General features: G+C 32.4%; 2 protein-coding genes across 2 annotated transcripts; both read left to right on the top strand.

Moving 5' to 3' along the window:
* Window positions 1–281: 281 nt before the first annotated feature.
* Window positions 282–9,606, top strand: LOC134684108 (uncharacterized). The gene is made up of 6 exons (XM_063543383.1): window positions 282–654; window positions 1,910–2,137; window positions 3,874–4,094; window positions 7,298–7,446; window positions 8,309–8,425; window positions 9,319–9,606. Exons 1-6 carry the CDS (start codon window positions 336–338, stop codon window positions 9,545–9,547), a joined length of 1,263 nt encoding a protein of 420 aa, XP_063399453.1. The 5' UTR covers window positions 282–335; the 3' UTR covers window positions 9,548–9,606.
* Window positions 9,607–15,070: 5,464 nt separating this feature from the next.
* Window positions 15,071–22,880, top strand: LOC134684107 (uncharacterized). Its single transcript, XM_063543382.1, has 6 exons — window positions 15,071–15,282; window positions 18,604–18,746; window positions 19,404–19,573; window positions 20,250–20,446; window positions 21,444–21,488; window positions 22,712–22,880. Exons 1-4 carry the CDS (start codon window positions 15,165–15,167, stop codon window positions 20,326–20,328), a joined length of 510 nt encoding a protein of 169 aa, XP_063399452.1. The 5' UTR covers window positions 15,071–15,164; the 3' UTR covers window positions 20,329–20,446; window positions 21,444–21,488; window positions 22,712–22,880.
* Window positions 22,881–23,217: the final 337 nt, after the last annotated feature.

Raw genomic sequence — 23,217 nt, 5'->3', positions numbered from 1 at the left:
TCTGCAGAGGTCCAAGCTTCTTAACTTTTTAAATTTATATTTGCTCTGGTTTTTTTTTATCAACGGTTAAAATTCGTTCGGTAGCCTCTGTACAGTTATCAGGTATTAAAATATGTGTTTCTCTTAAAAATACGTTAATCTTAATATTATCGATTACATTTTAAGTAAAGTATTACTCAATTAATGCATACTACATGTACTATAAAGTTGATCAATCTCCCGTTATCACACACGTATATTTACTTATTATGATACTGTTATCTCACATCTATATTTACCTGTACTGATGTTGCTTTAAATATCTACACTTAAACTACATTTGATAAACTTGTGACATGGATTTATTTTTAAAATACTCAGTTGTCGCTATTTTAAGCAGCCATGTCCTTGCATTTAAATTCAATTTGACAAAAGTGACGTCGTTTCCTATTAAATATCCGGGATTTACGTCATTGTACGAAATTTTTGACAATACTGGGAAATCCTCCAAATATGACTTGTTGATATCAACATTTGATCCGGTGCCGTTTAGCACAGACACGGTACAGATAGTTTCGGATGTAGGAAAACAGATATTATCCAACAGCAGTAATATAATTCCAAAGGTAGTCACAACAAAAGTAACATGGCCAAACGATATTTCAGGAGTTCCAAGTAAGTATTGTCGAAATATGTTTACTAACATCTTGAGATTCATACAAAACTATATAATATATAATTGTTATTTAAGTTGAAATATTGCAACTAACTTCATGTCCAGTGACAAGTATGTCATGCATTAGTTGTAAACAGCGTAAAGTTACCATAATTTTGTTGAAATGTTAAATGGTATAAGTTATTTGGAAATGATTTTGATACACAGCAAGCAACTGTATAATATTTGCTGATCATCAGTGTCCCTTATTTGCTACTTAATCATATAATCCATTACTACTCTTTATAAAGTATTTTGAATTCTTAATATTTAGAAGTTTAAAAATTTATTTCAGAATAATAAAACGGTCATCATCCTAAACATGAATGAACTATTTGCCACTGGCCTTTAGATTGCAAAAAATATAAGTATAGTTATCAAATATTTAATCTTTCTCTACATTTTCTGATCTTGAAAACACTTTATACAAAATGAGCCTGGTGGCCGAAATGGTATACGTACTAATAGTACGATGATCAATAGCTTGTCGACATTGAGATTGTGAGTTGGTACCGCGATCATGGCACTGTACGGTTGAATCCGATCTTGACCCGTTTTTCAAGCCGAAGTTTAGTGTTTCTCTCCAGTCTAAACACCAGTATATTGTATTTAATTATTAATTTGTTTCTTTTATATAAAAAACAAATCTTTGTTAACATTGTATGAAATTTAATACCCGCAATTAAGGGCCCATAATTTGATTAATAAAGTATTCTATTCTATAGGCAATACTTTAAACGTGCGCCATCAACATTTGTCATTCAAACAATGGTATGCAAGTTGTATATTTGTTTAGTTTCTCAGTGAACTGAAATAAGTTTAAACTAATATTATGATGCAAAGTTAGGGATTTGAACAAAACAAGATCATTTGGTGGTTGAACACAGTTTATATTTTTAATCGAAAAATTCTAAAAATATTCATCCCAAAAAGTTTTCGTTAGTATCTTCTGATTGGGTTTTGTTCTAACTGTTTTCCCAAGATAATCTGAAAACAGCATAAGCCTTGTAGAATTCATACAGTCATTTTTCAATTGCATGCATACTAACTTTATTTATTGCAGTAGTTTTAAGCAACGCCTCATTTGTATTCATTGTTGGTTTGTTCTCGTCCTTACTATACACCAAATAGTTGCCACTAGACGCTAAATAGGCAACAACCACCCAATATTCATGGAGATGTTAATACTTTGACCTCTTTTATCTTAATTTAAAGGATCCGTTTTCAACAAATCAATGGTTGCAATTCCCGATGGGTTCCTAGTGCCATTTAAAACAGATGGTTCCATTAGCCTGGTCGATATCGATGGAAAAGGACCTTACAAATTAACAGACGACCAAACAGGGAAATGGTTTTATCACAGAGTAGTGTGGAAAGATATGGACTTAGATGGAGACTTGGATATTCTTACTTGTAGAGCCAGGGAACCTGTTATAGGAAAAGGTCAGTTCGAGGTTGAAAATGAATGTGGCAATATTGAGTTTTTATTCGTTAAATTTGCTAATGAAACTACCCTGTGTTCATGCTCTGCTTGCAAATATCTGACTTAAATCACTCCATTGTATTCAGTTCAGTTCATGATTACATTAACTGATGAAATTTCTGTCGTCAAATATTTTAAGTTGCAATTCATAACAACTAAATCCTAGAATCCCGAAAAAACAGAAGCGCTTTGGAGGCATAGAATTATTGAACGTGTTGTTTTCATTTTTTTTCAATTACACTGGGTTTTAATCGGATTATACAAGTGTCTTTCATTGCACGAATCTTAATCCAGAATGATAAAAACATTTGTTTAAATCTTTTGTTTGTTTATATTTGAGATAGTTACGAAAAACAATGTTTATATTTGAGATAGTTAAGAAAAACAATGTTTATATTTGAGATAGTTACGAAAAACAATGTCTATATTTGAGAACATGGAGAAAGTGAATAATAAAAAAAAAAAATCAAATCGGAGATCATTTTGATTTTGGACTAAAACGGTTTTGAACGCAGTCGTCAAATAGTACAAAGCTGAAAACTTGTTCCCCTGATTTCTTAAATTGAATGGGCTCTGATTTTTTTGGATTTAAAACGTGGAAAATATGCAAATGAATCAATATCTAATACGGTTGCATTTCTGTATTTACAGAAATGCAATTTCCCATAGGAATTCCCGTTACGGCTAACACTGTGCCACTTTCTCTATAAAGTTTCGTAAAACTGGTTACATTCCTTAATTACATGACTGTATGTCTCTATGAGATGAAACACATGCCAAACCTTGGAACCAGAACGTAAACAAAACATTCTAATCCAACATCGTGTGTAACGTTCGTTTTGATTGGATAACGTTAACAATTTGAGAGTCACCGATGAGTCTTATGTAGACGAAACGCGCGTCTGGCGTACTAAATTATTATCCTTGGTACCTTTGATAACAATTTCATTGCATCAATTCACAGTTGATGCTATGAACATATTCGCGCAAGTATGTCAAATTTTTGATGTATGATTTGACTTTGTTTCGGTCAGTTTCAATAGAATTGAGATAATAATATTGTATTAAAAGCTCGGATGGCATCAATTGGTAATTTGATTGTTGCAAATACCCGCTTATTGGCTCCTCGAACGCGTTGCCAGTAAATATAATTTGCGATCATCTTCTAAACATATTTCCCCCTAAAATAAGTGGTTTGTGAAGTAGTTGTATTTAAAACTCAAATATGAAAAAAGTGCATTGCTTCAGGAAATCGACGATATAACTGAAATTTGTTGATTATCTAGTGATAAATATTGTATTACATAAGATGTGGTATGAGTGACAATGAGACAAATTTTAATACAAGTCACAACTTGCAGAAGTAAATAATAAGTCACAGTACGGCTTTAAACACGGAGCATTGACTCACACTGAACAGCAAGCTATAAAAAGTCCCAAAATATGCCTTGTACAAAACCATTCAAATGTTTATTTTCTAAACAGTTTGTCTGCGTAGGTTTACCTCCCGCACAGTCAAAAAGACGCTTTAAGGTAGCATTTTGGGAAAAAACAATAAAATCACCTTATTTCTATATCATGAGTCAACTGTCTGTGTTTATGACCATAACTAAATGGAAAACATTTCAAAATGCCTGAATGAACTCAATCTTCATTTGTTGTCTAAATTTTTATTTTTTTTACAATTGAAACACAGGGAAAGATTCTGAAATGCTATGGTTAGAAAATCCTGGGAATTACTATACACCTTGGCGACCAACTGTAATCGCTCATGGACCAGACATATTTGTTATTGATGCAGTATTGAATACAACAGAAGGACCACGTGACTGTTTGATAGCTGCACAGTTTTTCACATCCAGTTTGACAATTTATTGGGTTGATACTAAGATAGCAAACTGGACCGACGCGTCTAAGGTAATTTTTCACATCTAGGTTGCCGATTTATTGGGTTGATAAGATAGCAAACTGGACCGACCTCTCTAAGATATAATATTTCATATCTAGTTTGACGATTTATTGGGTTGATAATAAGATATCAAACTGAACCGACGCGTGTAAATGTATAACTTTTCAAATCTAGTTTGACGATTTATTGGGTTGATAATAAGAAAGCAAACTGGACCGACGCGTCGAAGGTATAATTTTCCACATCTTGTTTGACGATTTATTTAGTTGATAATAAGATAGCAAACTGGACCGACGCGTATAAATGTATAATTTTTTTTCAAATTTAGCAGTCATACCACATCTTATTTAATGAAATATATCTAAACCATGTGTCACGCCTATCTTAACTTCGTACTTGTATATTACGAGGATATAAGGGATAACAGCAGGGTATTAGGTTTTTAGCAGTGTCCTTCGGACTACTCAAGGAGAACGGAGTGGCGTTCTACACAAACCATCGGGTTTCAGGGTACACAATACAGTTTTGATCCTGTATTTACAAGTTCGTGATAATTTGCATATAGGCTATTTTGTATACGCCCGTCAAAATTTTGACGGGACGAATTAAGGTATACACATGTCCGTTGTCCGTCCTTCTGTCTGTCCGGCGTAAACATGTCGCACTGTAACTTGAGAACGACATATCCAAATTTCATGAAACTTAATATAGTTGTTTCATATGATGGTCAAATGATCTGTATACTTTTTGGTGAAAATTAAATTTAAACTTTTTGATTTACGGCACTTTGTAACTAAAACCGGGGTGTGTTTTTTTTTTCACATGTCGCACTGTATCTCAAAAACGATTCTTGATTATGGCTTAAAACTATTTTGAAAAACAAGGAGGAGGGTTTTATTTACATGTTGTGCCGTATCTCTATAACAATTTATGATTATTGCTTAAAACTTTACACACTTCTTTGTTATATTGATCTAAAGATCTGTATACTTTTTGGTGATGATTCAAAATTTTATTTTTGAGTTATTGAGTATTTTGTTAAACAGGGAATTTTTTTTACATGTCGCGCCGTATCTCAAAAATAATTTATGATTATTGCTAAAAACTTTACACACTTCTTTGTTATATTAATCTAATGATCTGTATACTTTTTGATTTTTATTAAAAAAATTATTTTAGTGATATTTAGTTTTTTGTAAAAAAAAAAACCAGGGTGGGGGTTTCCAGCCGCGTCTCAAAAACTATATATGGTTATTGCTTAAAACTATCTCAGAAACAATTTATGATTATTGCATAGATAACTTCCACATAAGACGTCGGGCGTCTCATGCGCTCATGGCGCAGCTGTTTATTACCTGATTAAATCAAATATGCAATAAAAAATATACCTTCATGTGCTACTTTTTGAGTAAAGTGAGGTCGAAATTTTGTATATTTGCTCAAAATTCAAATGTGTGATCATATTTTCTTTTTCGAAAGAAAGACATAACTTTTTTTGTTTTAAAAGATATACACAAATTGTTTTTTGTTAAATAATCGGTAGTTTCTGTATTTTATAAGTATCATTACAAATCATACATTTTTTATTCAGAAATAAATCATATTTATCAAATGTTCATGAATAGAAAAAAAACCGTAATTTTTTGCTGCATGTTTATCAAAATAAGAAAGAATTGCGCTTTTTACAGTTCTATAAAATATGGGTCACATAATCTCCTTGCAGAATGAAATAAATTGCTGTTTTAAAAAATAGTCGTCCATGAACTCGTTTTCAAATAAAATCAGTTTGAATGATAAAAATCAGTCCAAATATGCATCTTTTCATAATATGTCAAAGTTTGACGTCGCGAAAATAACATTTTACGTTAGCAACGTCATTACCTCCCCTGTAACTGTAATGTATGCCCTTAACGTCTCCACTTTAACTGGACGTAGCTGCATACTTGAACATCCCGCAAAAACGGTAGTTCTACTTCTGCAATGGTTTTACCATCCAGTTACGCTTGGGGTTGGTCGTATTTAAAGCTTTTACATCACAGTTCCGATACTTTATCCTAAAAGTAATACGCTTTCTTGTGAGTTGTAGTTTCAGTTTAACTGATGTCATGGATGTGGTATGCGAGTTCTTATAACAAATTCCTTGAAAATACTATTGATAACAAAGAGTAAATATTCTGTTAAATAAGTTGCTTATATATAATTCTTTATTTGCAAAACAGACAAAAAAAAATGGTTATGGCAAATACATTGACAAAACACAAACATGATCAAATATAATGAAAATTCTACAATATTATAAGAGATATGATAAAAACAGTTATTGTTCTCCTTTCCGCAGTTCTAATGACTCTTTAATAAAAGAAACAACTGCTTTTACATCATTTGGTATTAATGGATTTAGTATAATCATGCGTTTATCAGTAAAATTATGTGTATAAAAATTTACAATATATATAATATTTTAGAAAGATTTCTATTTTATTTTTATTTATTTTACAGTTCAAGAAAAAAATGGAATTCTTCGTCTAAGAAATTACATATTTTTCATTTTCTTTCATTTCGTGATATTTTGGTATATCGTTCAATTTCTATTAAGAAACAATGATCGCTTATTCTAAATTTGGTTAACATTTTTCTTGTTTCTTTACTTGCGTGCGATAGGTAGTGTTTCATTTGGTTATTTATGTTAGATTTAAGAAATTTATACAGTACATTTTATTATTTTCGTCTAAGTTATTTATTTTATCATTAATAGGAGTTTGATAATAGTTAATATAACCCTTTTTTGAATGGGGTTTTTAACATTTTGGTCTGTTTTAAAGTTTGAGTTCCTCAATAAGTTTGATGTCAATATTTATATCTTGTGACACAAAATTATAACAAGAGTATGTTTACTTAGTATCTAAACTTTTAGTTAATTAAAAGGCTTCATTAAGAAGCGGGTTTAGATTTTCATTAGTTAATCTAGATAAGTACATCATACATGTAGTTAAGGTTTTTATGAAAGTTTCTAATGGCAGAAATCCTAGTTCATTTCTAACAGCTTGAAAATTTTTAGCTTCTATTTGTCCCTAGTACTTGTTTAATAAAATGAAGCTGGTTTTTTTTCTAAAATAGTTTTATCAATAAAATGAATAGCTTCTGGTTATAAATAGATTGGTAGATTTATCTTTGGTCGAAATAATTCGTATATCTGTCATGTTTATTTCAGATTAAATCCAGGGTAATAGATAATAGCATTGGTAATGTTTTTGATGTGACTGTGACTGATCTGAACAATGATGGTAAACCAGACCTTCTAGTAACTAACAATGGCGAAATAGGGTCTCTCTATGCATATGAAGTACCAGCAGACTTTAGGTACACTATTAATATAGCAGTTGAAAAATTTAAGACTCTCTAATTTTTGTTCAGTAAACAATATAATTGACTCATCCTCAGTTGGAATTCTTTACTTTATAAATACACAGATGGTTAGTCTGGCTTTGGGACATCTTGCATAGACTGGGTGAGTTACGATAAAACAACATTCACGGGGTTAGCCATAGTTTAGGAGGGCGTTCACAAGGTAATAACAACCTGCATGTTTACCTGCAATGCTTTAAAATCATCATACCAATTTGCACCATCAATATTGCAGATGTATTTCCCCATTCGTTCTCCAATCGTTCAACGTGGTTTGGTATTTATACATCCCGTTATTGTGCTATGGTAATAAAAATGTATTTTGACTCGTTTTATTCACATCGTTTTCATTATTATGAGAGGGTCTGGTGGCTTTAAAATAAGGTTTTATCTACTATTTTTACGTAATGGAAAGCTTGTACCACGTCAGGAAGAGGTATTAAGCAAACACAAACATTTATTTAGTTTTAGATTCTTTTCGATAATTGACATCTTCTTTAACCCCTATCTACATGAGAAGCTAGTATAATGAAATGAGAAGAATAACAAAATAATCAACTAACCTTTACGCATACCGAAATAATATGCACTTTCTGTCAACCTGTCAATTAAATCGTATTGTATCTTTGACACATAACCCTCTTCTATTCCCAATTACATTACACAACAAAAAGAACTAAAACATGGGAAGCACGAACTATACAAAAGGGGATAATCTTTCGGAATGCGAACCTTTCCCGATATTATTTCAAACTAGGAATTTTCTTCTTGCCGTTCTATATATTCACCATACTTACATATAGTTTATTTTTTCTAGATCTGGAGACTTCAAGAGACACTCAATAGCGACAGGATTTAAACCGGGAAAATCTGGAACAGGGAAAGGAGCACCAGGAGCCGCAATGCCGGTGTATCCAAATACCAAAATTAACTCGTATGTACATTGTTTAGATTGCTTTATTATCAAGTTATTTCAAAAATATGATATGTTGCAGAAATTATGCCACTTTATAACGTGACATTACCCAAATTGCACCTAGTTTGAGAGGTTTTTTACCTACGTTTATTTATGCTTAAAACATTTTCATGATATGTTTTTATTTTGAAGATGTATCATTATTTACTATATGGTTTCACCAATTTAATTTTGAATCCATATGGAATCATAGAAAAATTGGTCTGAACTGACCTCCAAATCACGAATGTTTCTGTAATGAGGAGTACCCAAGTTTAATTTCTTCAAATATTTTGATCAATTGGATATTAGTCAATGCTTGCACTTAATTTTTTTGAAGAAATGGATACTTGTAAGATATTGTATTTGCTAATTTAAAAAGATGACGTCGTATGGCGACGTTTCCGTACAATTTGCTTTTATAGTAAACACTACATGTATCTGTTGATAAACACTGTGAACGTTTGGTGTATGTCTAAATATTTTGCATATGTTGAAAGACGTCCATAGTATCAAATCATAAAAATACAAATTGTTTTTTCTCTAAGAAATCTTGTAAGAATTTCAGCTACTATGTTCGCTAAAAAGATGCAATTTGGGTACCATGACATTATGTAAATATAATTTGTTTTATTCTATACTGACCTAATTTTTAACATTTTGAATATACGAATTCCTTATCATTTATTTATTTCTTCTAATGTGTCGCGCATAATAAGGGATGAAAGACAAAAAGAACACACTCATCTAATATTCGTTGATGAGTGAAGTGGACGCGCCAAACAAAGCTCCTTATTTTACATGTTATTTGCAATAATAAAAGAAAAGCATTCTCATTTAAATTTCATATAAATTCGACTAGTTTATTGTAGATCAAAGCCCTCAATTATATTATCTGGAGATGATGATGGGAAAGCGTATTACTTAGAACCAGTAAGTAACGAGCCCTCTGATTGGTTATATAGTATGATGATGTTTTTGGATGCAGGTGATGGAACTGTCGGTGAACTATCATTTGCAGATGTAGATGGAGATTCGTACGTTGAAGTGTTCGCTCCATCTTACAGCACCAATGAACTTTTTGTCTATCGGTTCACCTAACCATTTAAGATTGAATGCTTGCAAATTATTTAATTTCACCTGATTTTAAGCAATATTAAAGATGTTACTAAATACATACATAGATAGTTTTATGTTACGTCTTTTATTTTCGATTGGAATAGTCTCGTCCAAAACAATCTTTCTTGTTAAAAATATAATAAGACGTCTTGTACGACAGATAGTTGTTGAACTATAGGAGTAGGTCAAAGACAGCCTCGTCTTTAATTTGTATCATCTTCACTAATAATACACGATGGTCTCAAAGAATAGATGACACTGGCGTTGATTATCATCTAAATAACGATAAAGTATAATTTATTTTTTTCTTTGTAAATTGTTTTTTTCTTATTTTGTTAATTTAAGTTAGACGTGGCTCAGTACTTATACATCCCGTGATTGTATAATAATATTTTGGGTACTTTTTTTTCATTCTTATAAAACGGATTGCTAATGTCTTTGGTATATTTACTTTTTTTGATGACTTATTACCTTGTTTTAAGGATTGTCACTGTTGCGCAGGTGGAGTTGATGGCTCTCCTACATGAACATCAGCGCCGGGCCTTCCTGGTTGAGGTTAACCTCAGCTCCAGTGACGAGCCCCCAATGTAACGGGAGTGAAGGTTGTGATGTTTAGTTCGTAACTTCGTATATAAAAGTATAAAGTTTCCCGTCTTGTGTCTTATTTCCCTGGTTCTGAGATATTAATAGTCAGATAATAATTAATTCCTTTTATAAGTTCTGGTGATTTAATAACTATTGATGTCCATACACTTTAAATACAGTGGTCGACGTTTTTACCATCAATCTTATTGTTTTTCAAAAGGTTTTCCAAGCAGCCGTCAGTATGACGTATCAAAGCCGGGCTCTCTCGTCGTTAACTTTTACAAAAATCTTCTCTGATAATACTGGGTAAAATTTAACCAAACCTGGCCACAATCATCATTGGGGTATCTAGTTAAAAAAAAATGTGTGGCGTGACCCGACCAACCCGACCAACCAAGATTGCCGCCATCACCAAAACATAATTTATCATGAACTTATATGTGTCCATTGTTTAATATGCACATAGACCAAACTGAGCGAAACAGGCTCTTGAGAGCCTCTAGTTTAGATTTATAATGTTTTTAAAATAATGGAATGCAGCTTTAAGTCATATTAAAAAAAAATTGTAGGTAGATATTTTCAACAAATTGTCAGCATTCCTGTTGGAACGATTTGTGCGCCTCTCCTTGCCAACCTTTTCTTATTTTCGTATTAGTCGGAGTTCATTTTGACACTTGTACAAACAAGAACATCAAAGAAGTCAAATCATATAATCTCTCATTCAGATACATTGATGATGTTCTTTTCATTAGCAATATAATTTTTCTGATAAAGTTCCAGAACCAGAAATTAAAGAAACATCACCACTGCGTTAACTGCTTCGGTTTTTTTTTTTTTACTTCGAATCTAGCCGATTGGTATCAATATTTGGACAAGACATTTAAAGCTAGATAGAAAGCCAAATATGTTATTCGTAAACGATTTTATATTTAAATTTTAAGAGAGAATAAGATGAAAATGTTAAGATGGAAACTTCTAAATTATAATATTCCCACTAAGTAATTACTATTAAATAGAAAATTTCTACTTAAAGTAAATGTAAGATTTGTCAAACTGAAGAGGAAGATTATCAAAGCTCTCATTCTTTTCAAGGATTTGGCTATATTTTTTGGACCTTTTGGATTATAGCTCTTCATCTTTTATATAAGCTTTGGATTTCAAATATTTTGGCCACGAGCATCACTGAAGAGACATATATTGTCGAAATGCGCATCTGGTGCAAGAAAATTGGTACCGTTAATGTTATTACTACCACTGGGTCGATGCCTCTGCTGGTGGACTATTAGTCCCCGAGGGTATCACCAGCCCAGTAGCCAGTACTTCGGTACTGGCATGAAATACGGATTTTTTGTGTTATTTAAAATTTGCTGTTACAAAGTATTAGAAATTATTATAAATTAAAGAATGTATCTCCCTCGTGCAAAGCTCTCATTCCTTTCAAGGATTTGGCTATATTTTTTGGACCTTTTGGATTATAGCTCTTCATCTTTTATATAAGCTTTGGATTTCAAATATTTTGGCCACGAGCATCACTGAAGAGACATATATTGTCGAAATGCGCATCTGGTGCAAGAAAATTGGTACCGTTAATTTTATTATCTCATTCGCAAAATTTACGACAAATGCGACAATTACTATTTTGAATTTATGAATTTCTCCAATCTTCGTACCAACTGCACCTGCATATGGGATATATATTTCACAACTCATTTTGTATTCAAAAATTTGCAGCTGCTACTAAGACGTTGAAAAAGTTTGAAACTGAATGGTATTTTCGACTCGAAATTCCTAAACGTAATGTCAAATAGAGCTTAAATTGTCTTTCTGAAAGTCAAAAATCCTTGTAATTTTTTAAAATTCAACGATTGTTAAAAGTTATAATTTAACTTCATAATTATGACCCTTTAAATGATAAGTCATATCAATACATGAATGTTTTAGACAAGAATTTAACAAACGGTTATCTTTTTTTCCAAAGGTAATTTCCCCTTTTATTCTACCAATGACTGTAAATTAAGGTTCCCACTTAATATTCATAACGGGGAATAATAAACTTGTGATGTTGCATAAACAAAAGATTATTTAAGACGGCTAGTTGTCTTCTGAGTATGCATATTAATTTTGTTATTACATTATGTCTTAACTCAAATTTACTTGCTCAGTGTAGTTTAATTGTTTGTGTTCATATTTCTTTTGATGAAGTTAACCTATTTCAATTGATATTTTATAGTGTCTTTTTAGATCACCAAGTGAGCTTTTCTCATCAACCGGCGTCCTCTGTCCTCAACATTTACAAAAATATTCTCCTCTAAAACTACTGGGCCAAATTCGTCCATACTTGACCACAATCATCATTGGGTATCTAGTTTTAAAAATGTGTCCGGTGACCCGCCAAACTAACCAAGATGGTCGCCATGGCTAAAAATAGAACATAGGGATAAAATGTATATGATGGCTTATAACTCTGAAACCAAAGCATTTAGAGCAAATCTGACATGGGTTAAAATTGTTTATCAAGTCAAGATTTATCTGCCCTGAAATTTTTAGATGAATCGGACAACCGGTTGTTGGATTACTGCTCCTGAATTGGTAATTTTAAGGAAATTTTTGCCGTTTTCGGTTATTATCTTGAATATTATTATAGATAGAGATAAATTGTAAACAGCAATAATTTTCAGCAAAGTAAGATCTACAAATAAGTCAACATAAACAAAATGGTCAGTTGACCCCTTCAGGAGTAATTGCCCTTTATAGAAAATTTTTAACTATGTTCATTAACTTGGTAAATTTTGGTAAGTTTTTACAAAATATTAGTCCCTACAACTAGAGAGCCAAGTTCATTATAGATAGAGAAAATTGTAAGTAGCAAGAATGTTCAGTAAAGTAACATCTACAAACACATCACCATCACCAAAACAGAATTTTGTCATGAATTCATCTGTGTTCTTTGTTTAATATGCACATAGACCAAGGTGAGCGACACAGGCTCTTTGGAGCCTCTAGTTTTTGGTCCATTAGAGATTTAAAAATGTACAGTTTCATCGTCTTTGAATGTGGTTGGAATGCCAGAAGATGTTTTACTGCGAGAAAAAGTATTCTGTGTTGATCTGGATCTACTCTGTCTCTAGGTGCAATTCTGATTGGTGACATTGAAGTATAATGAAAATGGCACCTTTATCTGCCTTAGGTTTTTTGTCAATCCCGTTATATTTCTGAACTTAGAGGAAAATCAATTCGGAAAGTCCATAATCACATGGCAATATCAAATAACAAAACGCATCAAAAACGAATGGACAAGAACTGTCATATTCCTTACTTGGTACAGTCATTTTCAAATGTAGAACATGGTGGATTAAACCTGGTTTTACAGCGCTAACCCTCTAACTTTGATTACAGTCTCATCAAATTCCGTTATATTTACATTGATGGGTTAACTAAACAGACACAATAAATAAAATAGTCCAAATATGGGTACATCAGTCATTATCGTATAACAATTTTTAAAGGAACATTTAACAGAACACAAAAACATCTACTATTTACAAACACATTCATTGATTTGTGTTGCTGACGTCAGAAAATTTTATACGTCACATAAATTTGTCGTTCAATGTGCATACAAATCCCGATTTCCCGTTGCTGAAATCGGCCGATCCCGGCGTCCCGAAAATGGTCTCGCCCTCTCCTGACTGTTTATGTTGTGATGTTACACTATTACTTCAGGTAAGGGTTGAGGTAGGTTTCTATCAAAACTTTTAACCCGCTGCATAAGGCCGTTATAGTTCCTGTTTGGATGGTTTTACACTATTTTTGGGGCCCTTTGTAGCTTGCAGTTCGGTGTGACCCAAGGCTCTGTGTTGACCTATAATTGTTTACTTTTACAAATCGTGACTTGAATGGAGAGTTGTCTCATTGACACTTATACAACATCTTACACTATGATGATCTATGATACCCAAGAGCATAACAAAAATAACAAAATGTACCGATATGAGAAAACATGCAGTTGCTCTCAAAAATTAGTTCAAGATTAAATATATTTGAATAAATCATGCATAGAAGAATAAAATAGTTGTCTTGTTTCTGTGTATGTATTGATCGGTTGCATGAACGTCCCCCAAATACTGTTCATGATATATATTAACTTAACAAGTATATCGGTAAACATGGTGGAGACTTCGTTGCGTAGTGTTCATATTTCTGACTATAGAGTTACATTGACATTTATTAATTCTTTTTGTATTTAATTGATCAAAGTTAAATTTAAGTATGCTGTTTTGTTAAATTAATTAGACTCTACTTCACTCGGTAAACAATATTATGACTTGCCAATAATTACTGTTTGGGAAGAGACGCAATACTGTCGACAATTTGACCTGCTCACAATCTTTTCACACAAATTTTCCATTAATTAATAACGTTGGTTGTTACCTTTAAGGTTAATCTTTTACAATTTATGTAAATATTTGTTATTCAAATGTCTGGATTGAAGAAAATGATTTTATTGGTCAAATCAATAAAATGACCGTAACAAGACCTATGTTTGAGGCTCTTTTCTAGATCAATGTGAATATTGTAATTCTACAATTTGTTCTTGTTCTGTTTCTCGTTTGAATTTCAATAACAAGTCTGCAAACAATGTTCAAATAAATTAACCTTTTGATGATATTTACCTTATTATATTTTAATTTACATGCAAATGAAAAGTAAAGTATCGTCATTTGTTTGAATTAATACTTCACCACAATAGAACTTAAAAGTCGCACAACTTTACGAACAAAATTTAACAGTTATACAAAGATTAACGAAAACCATATACAAATGTTGGGATTGATTACATGTACTTTTAAATCGAATTAAAGTGACTGCGTCGTTCCTTTTTTTTGTGGCTCCATTTTAGTTGTCGTATGTGTAGTTATTTAATTGGCAGTCTGTAATAAGTAATGGAGATCACGTAATCGTTCTTATTCCTGTCCCAATTCATCGTACTTAATATAGCAGTTGTATCTATGATATGATGAGTTTATTTACAATGCTGAGTATTATTTTTGTTTTCAAGTTGTTATACGATTACAATGTTTTTGCTATGGATTCAGATGAATGGAAATTAATATTTAAAGCAGCAACTGGAGGTAAGATAAAGAAACAGATATATTTTGATTATTAATTGTTAACAATGGTTGATATTTAAGTTATCATCATCAAAGTTTGTACTGAAAACCTCCACGGTACCGAGGCAGAAGAACAGAAATGATTAATTTAGTTGAACAATTCCCACTAAAAATCAAATCCGATCATTCCGATTAAAATCGATATTTTTCAAAAAAGAAAGTTAGGAGCGTTTTTAATAATATAGATACCATAAGAAATCTGAAGTTAATTGTTTATATGGCCTTAATTTTTAGGAGTAAATATAGGAAAATGTGGTATGAGTGCCAATGAGACAACTCTCCATCCAAACGGCCTTCAACTTGGAGCCTTGGCTCACACCGAACAAGCAATAAAACTAAAAGGGCCCCAAAAATTCCAGTGTAGAACCTTTTAAATGGGAACACTAATGGTCGTATCTATATATATATATATATAAATAAAGATAAATGTGTCCCAAATACACGGATGCCCCATCCGCACTATCATTTTCTATGTTCAGTGGACCGTGAAAATGGGATAAAATCTCTAATTTAACATTAAAATTAAAAAGATCATATCACAGGGAACATGTTTACTAAGTTTCAAGTTCATTGGACTTCAATTTCATCAAAAACTACCTCGACCAAAAACTTTAACCTGAAGCTGGACGAACGGACGGACGCACAGACCAGAAAGCATAATGCACATAAACGGGGCATAAAAAGGTTTGTTCTCATAATTTTAATTTGGTTATAATACATAACAAACTTTTAACAATTTTTTTTTCACCTCATCAGAGGGTGTCCCATTGGGGAAGGAGGGGTTCCGATACCGGATCCCGCTTACGCTATGTTAGCAATTCTCATTTTTTTTATGTATTTTCCCGTGTCCCGCCAGACTTCATTTCCTGGCACAATAATTTGACTTTAACTTTCGTTGCAAAAATTTGGCAATCCCGCGACACACTTATACCCCGATGAGACCCGCATCGGAAAAGTAAGATGAACATGAATAATAAAATGATCAAATAATCAATAAAACATTTCTACATCTTGCTGTATTTATTTCGTATAAATAAGTCCAGTAGTTATTTGGTAATATTGTTTTTAAAAAAAAATAAAATGATAGGACATTTTTTTGAGTGGGAACTCACTTTTGCCCACTGACAGGTGTGACATGATTTTAATTTTTAGCATGTTCTCTTATTTGTGATATAACCTTTTTGTGCTGATGCGGCTTTAAGCAAAATATTAATCTAACAAGCAGCCCTTCGTCTAGATCAAACATTACCTGACAGCGACTATTTGTCATTGCGTTTTTGATTGCAGATTGCGTGCACCACGATATACCAAGGCAACAGGAGTATACCGCGTCGTCATTGTCGTTTACGAGGCCGTGAAATGCCGATCATATCTTCATAAGTTTGTTGGTGTTCATGCGGACAAAGGTTCAAATAATATTTTCTGTGTATGTAAATCGTAATACTACGAATGTCTTGTATAAGAATTAGTTATAAATTAGGAGTCATGTAATCCCACATACAAAGACATCATTTGACAAGGAAGAAATTTTACCAAATCATTAGTCCTTCCTGGATTAAATGAACCTAACATCGAACAACAAATCGGAGGACTTCCTTTGTTTATATTGAATTCCTAAGCATAACAAAATTCCGTACAAACAACGGCACATTGCCGGCTCATTTGCATGTTCCACTTAAAAATTCTCTTGAACTGAATTTTAAATGTGCGTATTATGGTATTGTTATGCGTTTACTTTTCTACATTGGCTAGAGGTAAAGGGGGAGGGTTGGGATTTTATAAATATGTTTAACCCCGCCGCATTTTGTGCCTGTTCCAAGACCGTAGCCTCTGGCCTTTGTTAGTCTTGTATTATTTTAAATTTAGTTTCTTGTGTACAATTTGGTAAATAGTATGGCGTTCATTATCACTTAAATAGTATATATTTGTTAAGGGACGGCAAGCTGAAGAACGACTCCAGGTGCGGGAATTTCTCACTACATTGAAGACCTGTTGGTGACCTTCTGCTATTGTTTTTCTGTGGTCGGGTTGTTGTCTCTTTGACACATTCCTCATTTTCATTCTCAATTTTTTGATGGTCTTGCTGTATAGATTCTGCGTACTGCCGTTGTTTATCATCTTAACCACGGGTTATATTGTTCTTTCCTCTCTCATTGTTCTATTATTAATATTACTGGTTGGTTAACTTTCTGTTATATCGATTTTAAGTGGATCTGTAGTTATACATCCCTTCAATGTGTTTTTTTGTTTTATTTTTAATGGGGTATTATGTATTCAACTTTGTGTTTCTTCGGTTCTTGTAACGTGACTGTGTACTTAAGAAGCCCGTCATTATGGCATTGTTCTATTATAAATTTGAATATACTTTGACTGGCAAACGACAAAATTATTTTACTCGCGTCCTAGCATTAACCATATGTGGATTCTCCAAAGAATTTCTGGATAATCTCGGTCTATTTCAGACATTATTTCAAACATAGCTTTTGATATTTTAAACCCTGTATACCACCATTCCCCATATGAAATTATTAAAAATATAATTGAATAATCATTGAACGATAAAATTTCTTCCTATATGACGTTTACATTTTCTGTCGTCAGACACGCGAAGCCATGAATGTTGTTTTATTAAATTTGATAGATGCTGTTTGTGCTTTTTTTGTACATGATTGTTTGTTTTGAGATTGTAACATAGTGATGACTGCTGTGTCGATATTTTGACTAATTTTATTTATTAAGTTATTATCATTTGTTTTGTCCACCAACGTTGTAAATATAACGTAATTTGATGCAACTGTCATACAAGTGAGACGTTTAGCGTTATAAAACCAGGTTCAATCCATCATTTTCCACATTTTTTTAATGTCCATTCCAAGTCAGGAATATGTCAGTTGTTGTCCATTCGTTTGATGTGTTTTGTCATTTGAATTGCCAATTGATTAGGGATTTTCCAATTGAATTCAGTTCAGTTTTTGTGATTTTACTTTTTAAGCTAAAACAAATCAGAGTAATTTAAAAAGAACGAGGAAAACACATCAAAAGAATAGAACAGCGGAAACATTGAACTGAAACAAAAACAAACGCCCACTTACATAGAAACGAACCATTTAATAACAACTGACGTTTTTCTGACTTGGAACAGGACATTTTAAAAGAAAATGGTAATTTGAACCAGGTTTAATGGAAATCCAATAATGTGTATATCTTTTAAATTTCAAAGTTTCTGCTTAAGGTAAATCTATCTAGACGTACGAAATGTTTTACGTGTTATTTTATCTGTAGGCAATGGAAGTGTGTATGAACTATTTACCGGTCCTAATATTCTCAATGTGGATAATGTTCAGGCAGAATCGATATCACAACCAGTAAAGGAGCATTTTAAGTCGGATATTGTAAACCAATGGTCAGAGCTCAGTATTACAGAGGTATTATTTGTAAAAAATAGTAAATGTAACGAAATTGATATTAAATCTAATTCCAGCCGTAGTTTGTATATTTATTTTGGTAATCGATATGAACATTTACGTGATGTACGATGATGTTGGTTATTTTTTTTATAATTAATTGAAATTTATAAATCAAAACGTCTGATTTGATTTTCTTTACAAAAGGGCAACATTGACATTATGTCATACTTAACCAAACTTTATTATCAGATCAAAATGTTTCAGTTATTTTTAACGGTCAGTAGCAGGCAATTTTAATTGTCAGCGGTTCTGTGTAGAAAAATGTCTATTAACATCTTGTTTCTGAAATCAAATGTTTTAATCTAATAGAATGATATTATTTTCAAAATAATTAAATATAGTCTTCTGAATATTTGTGTGGCATGTTTAGGATTCAATCATCTGATGGACAAATGTTCCTTCCCTAGGCAGATTTAAATGGCATAGGTTCTGTTGTTGTTGTTGTTGTTATCTGAAACCTCCTTTAGTCCAAGCATTAATACATCAGCAAGAAAAAGTGTAACTGGGTTTACATCTGCATGCGTTCAAGATTGATTCAAAACCAAACATAAGTAAATATCGCAATATATACTCTATTGAGGTATTTTTACATATTTTTTTTATTATTCTTTATAGGTCCTTGTTCGAATACATACCAATGGCAAAGAGATTGCGTATTTTATGTTTGACGGAGTAGGAAGCAACAAGACCAACTGGTTCAGTCTTGCTCGCTTAAAACAGTCCAGTTATGCTGATTTATACAACTCTACTACAAATGCTTCAATAAATTTCTTCAGCATAATCGGGTAACAGATGTTAAATATTTTGTTCATCTTTTAAAAACATATATAATAAAATTTGACTCAATTTAATAAATATTATCCATTGCGTAATTTTGAAAATACACATTTTTTAATATTTTTTTCTTTTTTTACTTGTAAGAAAATTAAAAAAAAAAGATCCAAGTTGCGGTTTTCTAACAACATTAGTTGTTTATCCATTGATGACTGCCCAATGCCCTCCTTTTGAAGTTCATCTGATATCTTCTTCTTTTGATTGTTACCTTATTTAATCGAATGATGAGATTTGAACTTCAGTAAAATGCTGCTGTGTTTATTTAAACTGTAACTTAATATATATTATACATCTAGACAATCTTAAATGAAGGTTCAAGTGTGTCTTTCTACATGAAAACGATGCCTGAACCAAAGCAGGAATACCACAGGTGTTATACCTTCGTTTGATGTGTTTGACTTTTTGATTTTACAATTTGATAAGAAAATTTTCCTCGGAGTTCGGTATTTTTGTAATTTTACTTTTTTATAAGCATGGGAAACATTTTTGTTTGGAACATAAAATTGAAGAAGTTACTACAAAAAGTCCCCCATCCTAATTAAGAACTAAAATATAGTTCTTACGCTACATGAGTTGTTTAAAATGCAAATACAGTTCGTATTTTATTGATATATTAAGTGTTTTCAGATATCAAGTGCCACCATATATCTTTCGAACCTTTTACATTAACTCAATATGGGAAGGATGCTCAAACGACACTGGATGACTAACCATTCTTGATGTAAACAGCACATGGGGGTGTCCTACGTGGGAGGACATTCACTTAACAGAAATACCAGCTATACTATATAGTCCACTTCAAACAAGGGCCAATTACGAAAAGGGTAAGGTTAAAGTAAAATGAAACGAGTTTCTGATGATTATAATGTTATGCATGTAACTATTGAACCTATGGATGCATATGTACTTAACTAAATAAAAGTGGCAGGTAGGTTAATTACATTCGATATACGTTATTCTGACTAGCTTATTGAAATATCGCGTTATTCCTTAATCAATTTTATCATGTTAATTTCAAAATGAATTGTAACATTCATGGTGACACGTGCTTCTAGTAATTGTGTTTTCATGATCATAGCAAAAACGTATCGAATGCTTCTTTAAGTAATTTCATAGATTTGTTAAAGGGTTCATAGTTGGCACATTTTAACAATGAAGCGCTTCCACGCATCTTTCAAAATGAACTTCGGTGAACGCTTTAACACCCATGACAAAAAAAAAGAAACATTCAATGAACAAATTGATACCCGATTTATGTAATTCCAAAACCGTTAGTCGGCACCAGAAGCGACGAAGCAGTGCATCTATTATGAACAAGCAAATATCCACTTTTTGATGTGGGTCGAGGTCTGACGTCCCAGGGCTCCAGCTTGTCGTTTGACGTCAGGGTTATCTCGGACCATGAAGTTCGTGAAAATTACATCATAAAATGTAAAGTTAATATGTACTACTGTTTTATTCAAAGGTTGGGCATTTATATGCTCTGAAATTGTTACTGGTCATGCACTACTCTTACTTTTACTTTTTGCCTACTTCAAAATTGATTTTTTTATCGCAATTGTAGGATTTTACACTGGTAACAGTCCCAAGTTATGTCTCTATGAGATGAAACATATAGATCATATCAAAACACCAGTAAGGCAACAAATCTAATTAGCTATGAATAATATTTTTCTCCTCAGAAGAGCCGTGGTTTGAGAAACAGCCGTATTAACATAGTGCAACTTATTATATAACTGGAAATACGGATGAATTCGTCATATGTATTATAATCGTATATACGCAGATGAGTTTATAACCGTTAACCTTGTTTTGTTACAGAAGCCACTGCTTTATTAGCTGATAGTATGACTGTATCTGTTAAATGTAAGTCTATTAAGAACGGTAGTAGTTAGTTGTAGGTTGGTAAATGTTCAATAACAATAAGTTCATGTCTGTATTGTTCACGCATCGTTGTAAATATAAAGAAATTTGATGCGACTGTCATATAAATGAAAGATTTAGAGCTATAAAACCAGGTTCATTCCACCATTTTCTACATTTGAAAATGCCTGTACTAAGTCAATAGTTGCCCATAGGTTTGATGTGTTTTGTCATTTGATAAGGGACTTCACGGTTGAATTTTCCTCGGAGTTCAGTATTTTTGTGATTTTACTTTTCATGCATTATCAGGACCAAAACTTTTAAACAACAAAAATAATTAATATCATTAATATTGGTCGGTTCTATATAATAGACTGCCACCTAAAAATTCCCCTACGGAAAACATAAAAAGCTGTTCCATAGCTTTATGAAGTTCAACCAGCGTGGCATTTTCTTACCAAGAAGTCTCGGATTTAAAGACCATATTTTTGCCTGGCAGGATGTGATTGTACTATTACATCCATCACATGTAAATACCCACCTGTTGCAAAGATTTAACTGCAGCTAGTCGGTAGAAGACATCAGTGACCATATTTGTATATCCTTTTTACCCTGAAGGGTAAACCATAAATGATACCAGGCTTATAAACCATACTCTCGTTTCGTTTATTATTGGTGGCGCAAGAATCCAAACAGTAAAAGGTAAATCAAATAATGCGTTTGAAGTGATTCAATACAAGAAAGTCAGAAAGATTGTGCCTTAAAAACGATAATCCTACAACATCGTCATTAAAGGGCAATAACTCAGATTGGGAGTCGTCTATTTGTAGAGCTTGTCTAACTCTTCATGATCATCTTTAAAATTTTCCATAAGGATAGTAACAAGACAAAAAAGTAAAATTTATTCATTGTTTAAGGGCAACAATACCTATAACACAATGTATACGCCTGTTTTAAGAAGTTTTTTGGCAGTTTTGTTGTAAACAGACAGTAGACACATCTCAAATCCTTGACATTTCTGTCCTGTCAGAATTTCTCTACCGTGGTTTTTAAAACAATTGAAAACGCCTGTATTTTACGCAATTAATGCCATGTCATGGTGGCCATATTGGTATGTATAAATTTTCAGAGATTCTACACGTTGGCAACATTTTTGTCTTGTGTGAAAAAAAACTTATAACGTACGATGTTTTCAATCAACATTTATTTCATATAAATCGTTGCAGTTGATAGAAGTAATATGACATGCGTTCGAATGTGTTCTACGCCAGTACAGCAGGATGCATCTTCCTATTGTTATAAACCATGTGATTCCCATAGTGATATCCATAAACCATTTGATTCCCAGAGTGATGTCCATAAAATCGACTTGGAACAAAACGTGAAACAACTAAAGGAAAAATTGACAGTCGATAGAAAGAGTACTTCAAGTAGGTATATTTCTGACAATTTATTTTTATGCCCAATTTACGGGCATTATGTTTTTGTCTCTTCTTTCGTCCGTCTGCCTCGCTTCAGGTTAAAGTTTTTGGTCGAGATAGTTTTTGATGAATTGAAGACCAATCTACTTGAAACTTAGCACACATGTACCCTATGATATGATCTTTATAATTTTTATGCCTAATAAGGATATTTATCCCAGTTTCACGGTCCACTGAACATAAAAAAATGGTGTGCGGATTGAGCATCCGTGAACTAGGGGCAGATTCTTGGTTTTTTTTACTTGCAATGT

This window comes from Mytilus trossulus, chromosome 9 (genome assembly GCF_036588685.1).
Source record: "Mytilus trossulus isolate FHL-02 chromosome 9, PNRI_Mtr1.1.1.hap1, whole genome shotgun sequence".
Lineage (NCBI taxonomy): Eukaryota > Metazoa > Mollusca > Bivalvia > Mytilida > Mytilidae > Mytilus > Mytilus trossulus.
Note: the sequence above shows the minus strand (reverse complement) of the source record. Positions and strands in the feature narration are given on the sequence as shown.

Excerpts from the sequence above, each read along its gene's own strand:
- LOC134684108 (XM_063543383.1), top strand. The coding sequence starts at position 336 with ATGGATTTATTTTTAAAATACTCAGTTGTCGCTATTTTAAGCAGCCAT. Across the intron at positions 655-1,909 it reads CGATATTTCAGGAGTTCCAA|GATCCGTTTTCAACAAATCA; the intron begins GTAAGTATTGTC and ends CTTAATTTAAAG. Across the intron at positions 8,426-9,318 it reads CCAAATACCAAAATTAACTC|ATCAAAGCCCTCAATTATAT; the intron begins GTATGTACATTG and ends AGTTTATTGTAG.
- LOC134684107 (XM_063543382.1), top strand. The coding sequence starts at position 15,165 with ATGATGAGTTTATTTACAATGCTGAGTATTATTTTTGTTTTCAAGTTG. Across the intron at positions 15,283-18,603 it reads ATTTAAAGCAGCAACTGGAG|GCAATGGAAGTGTGTATGAA; the intron begins GTAAGATAAAGA and ends TTTTATCTGTAG. Across the intron at positions 18,747-19,403 it reads CAGAGCTCAGTATTACAGAG|GTCCTTGTTCGAATACATAC; the intron begins GTATTATTTGTA and ends TATTCTTTATAG.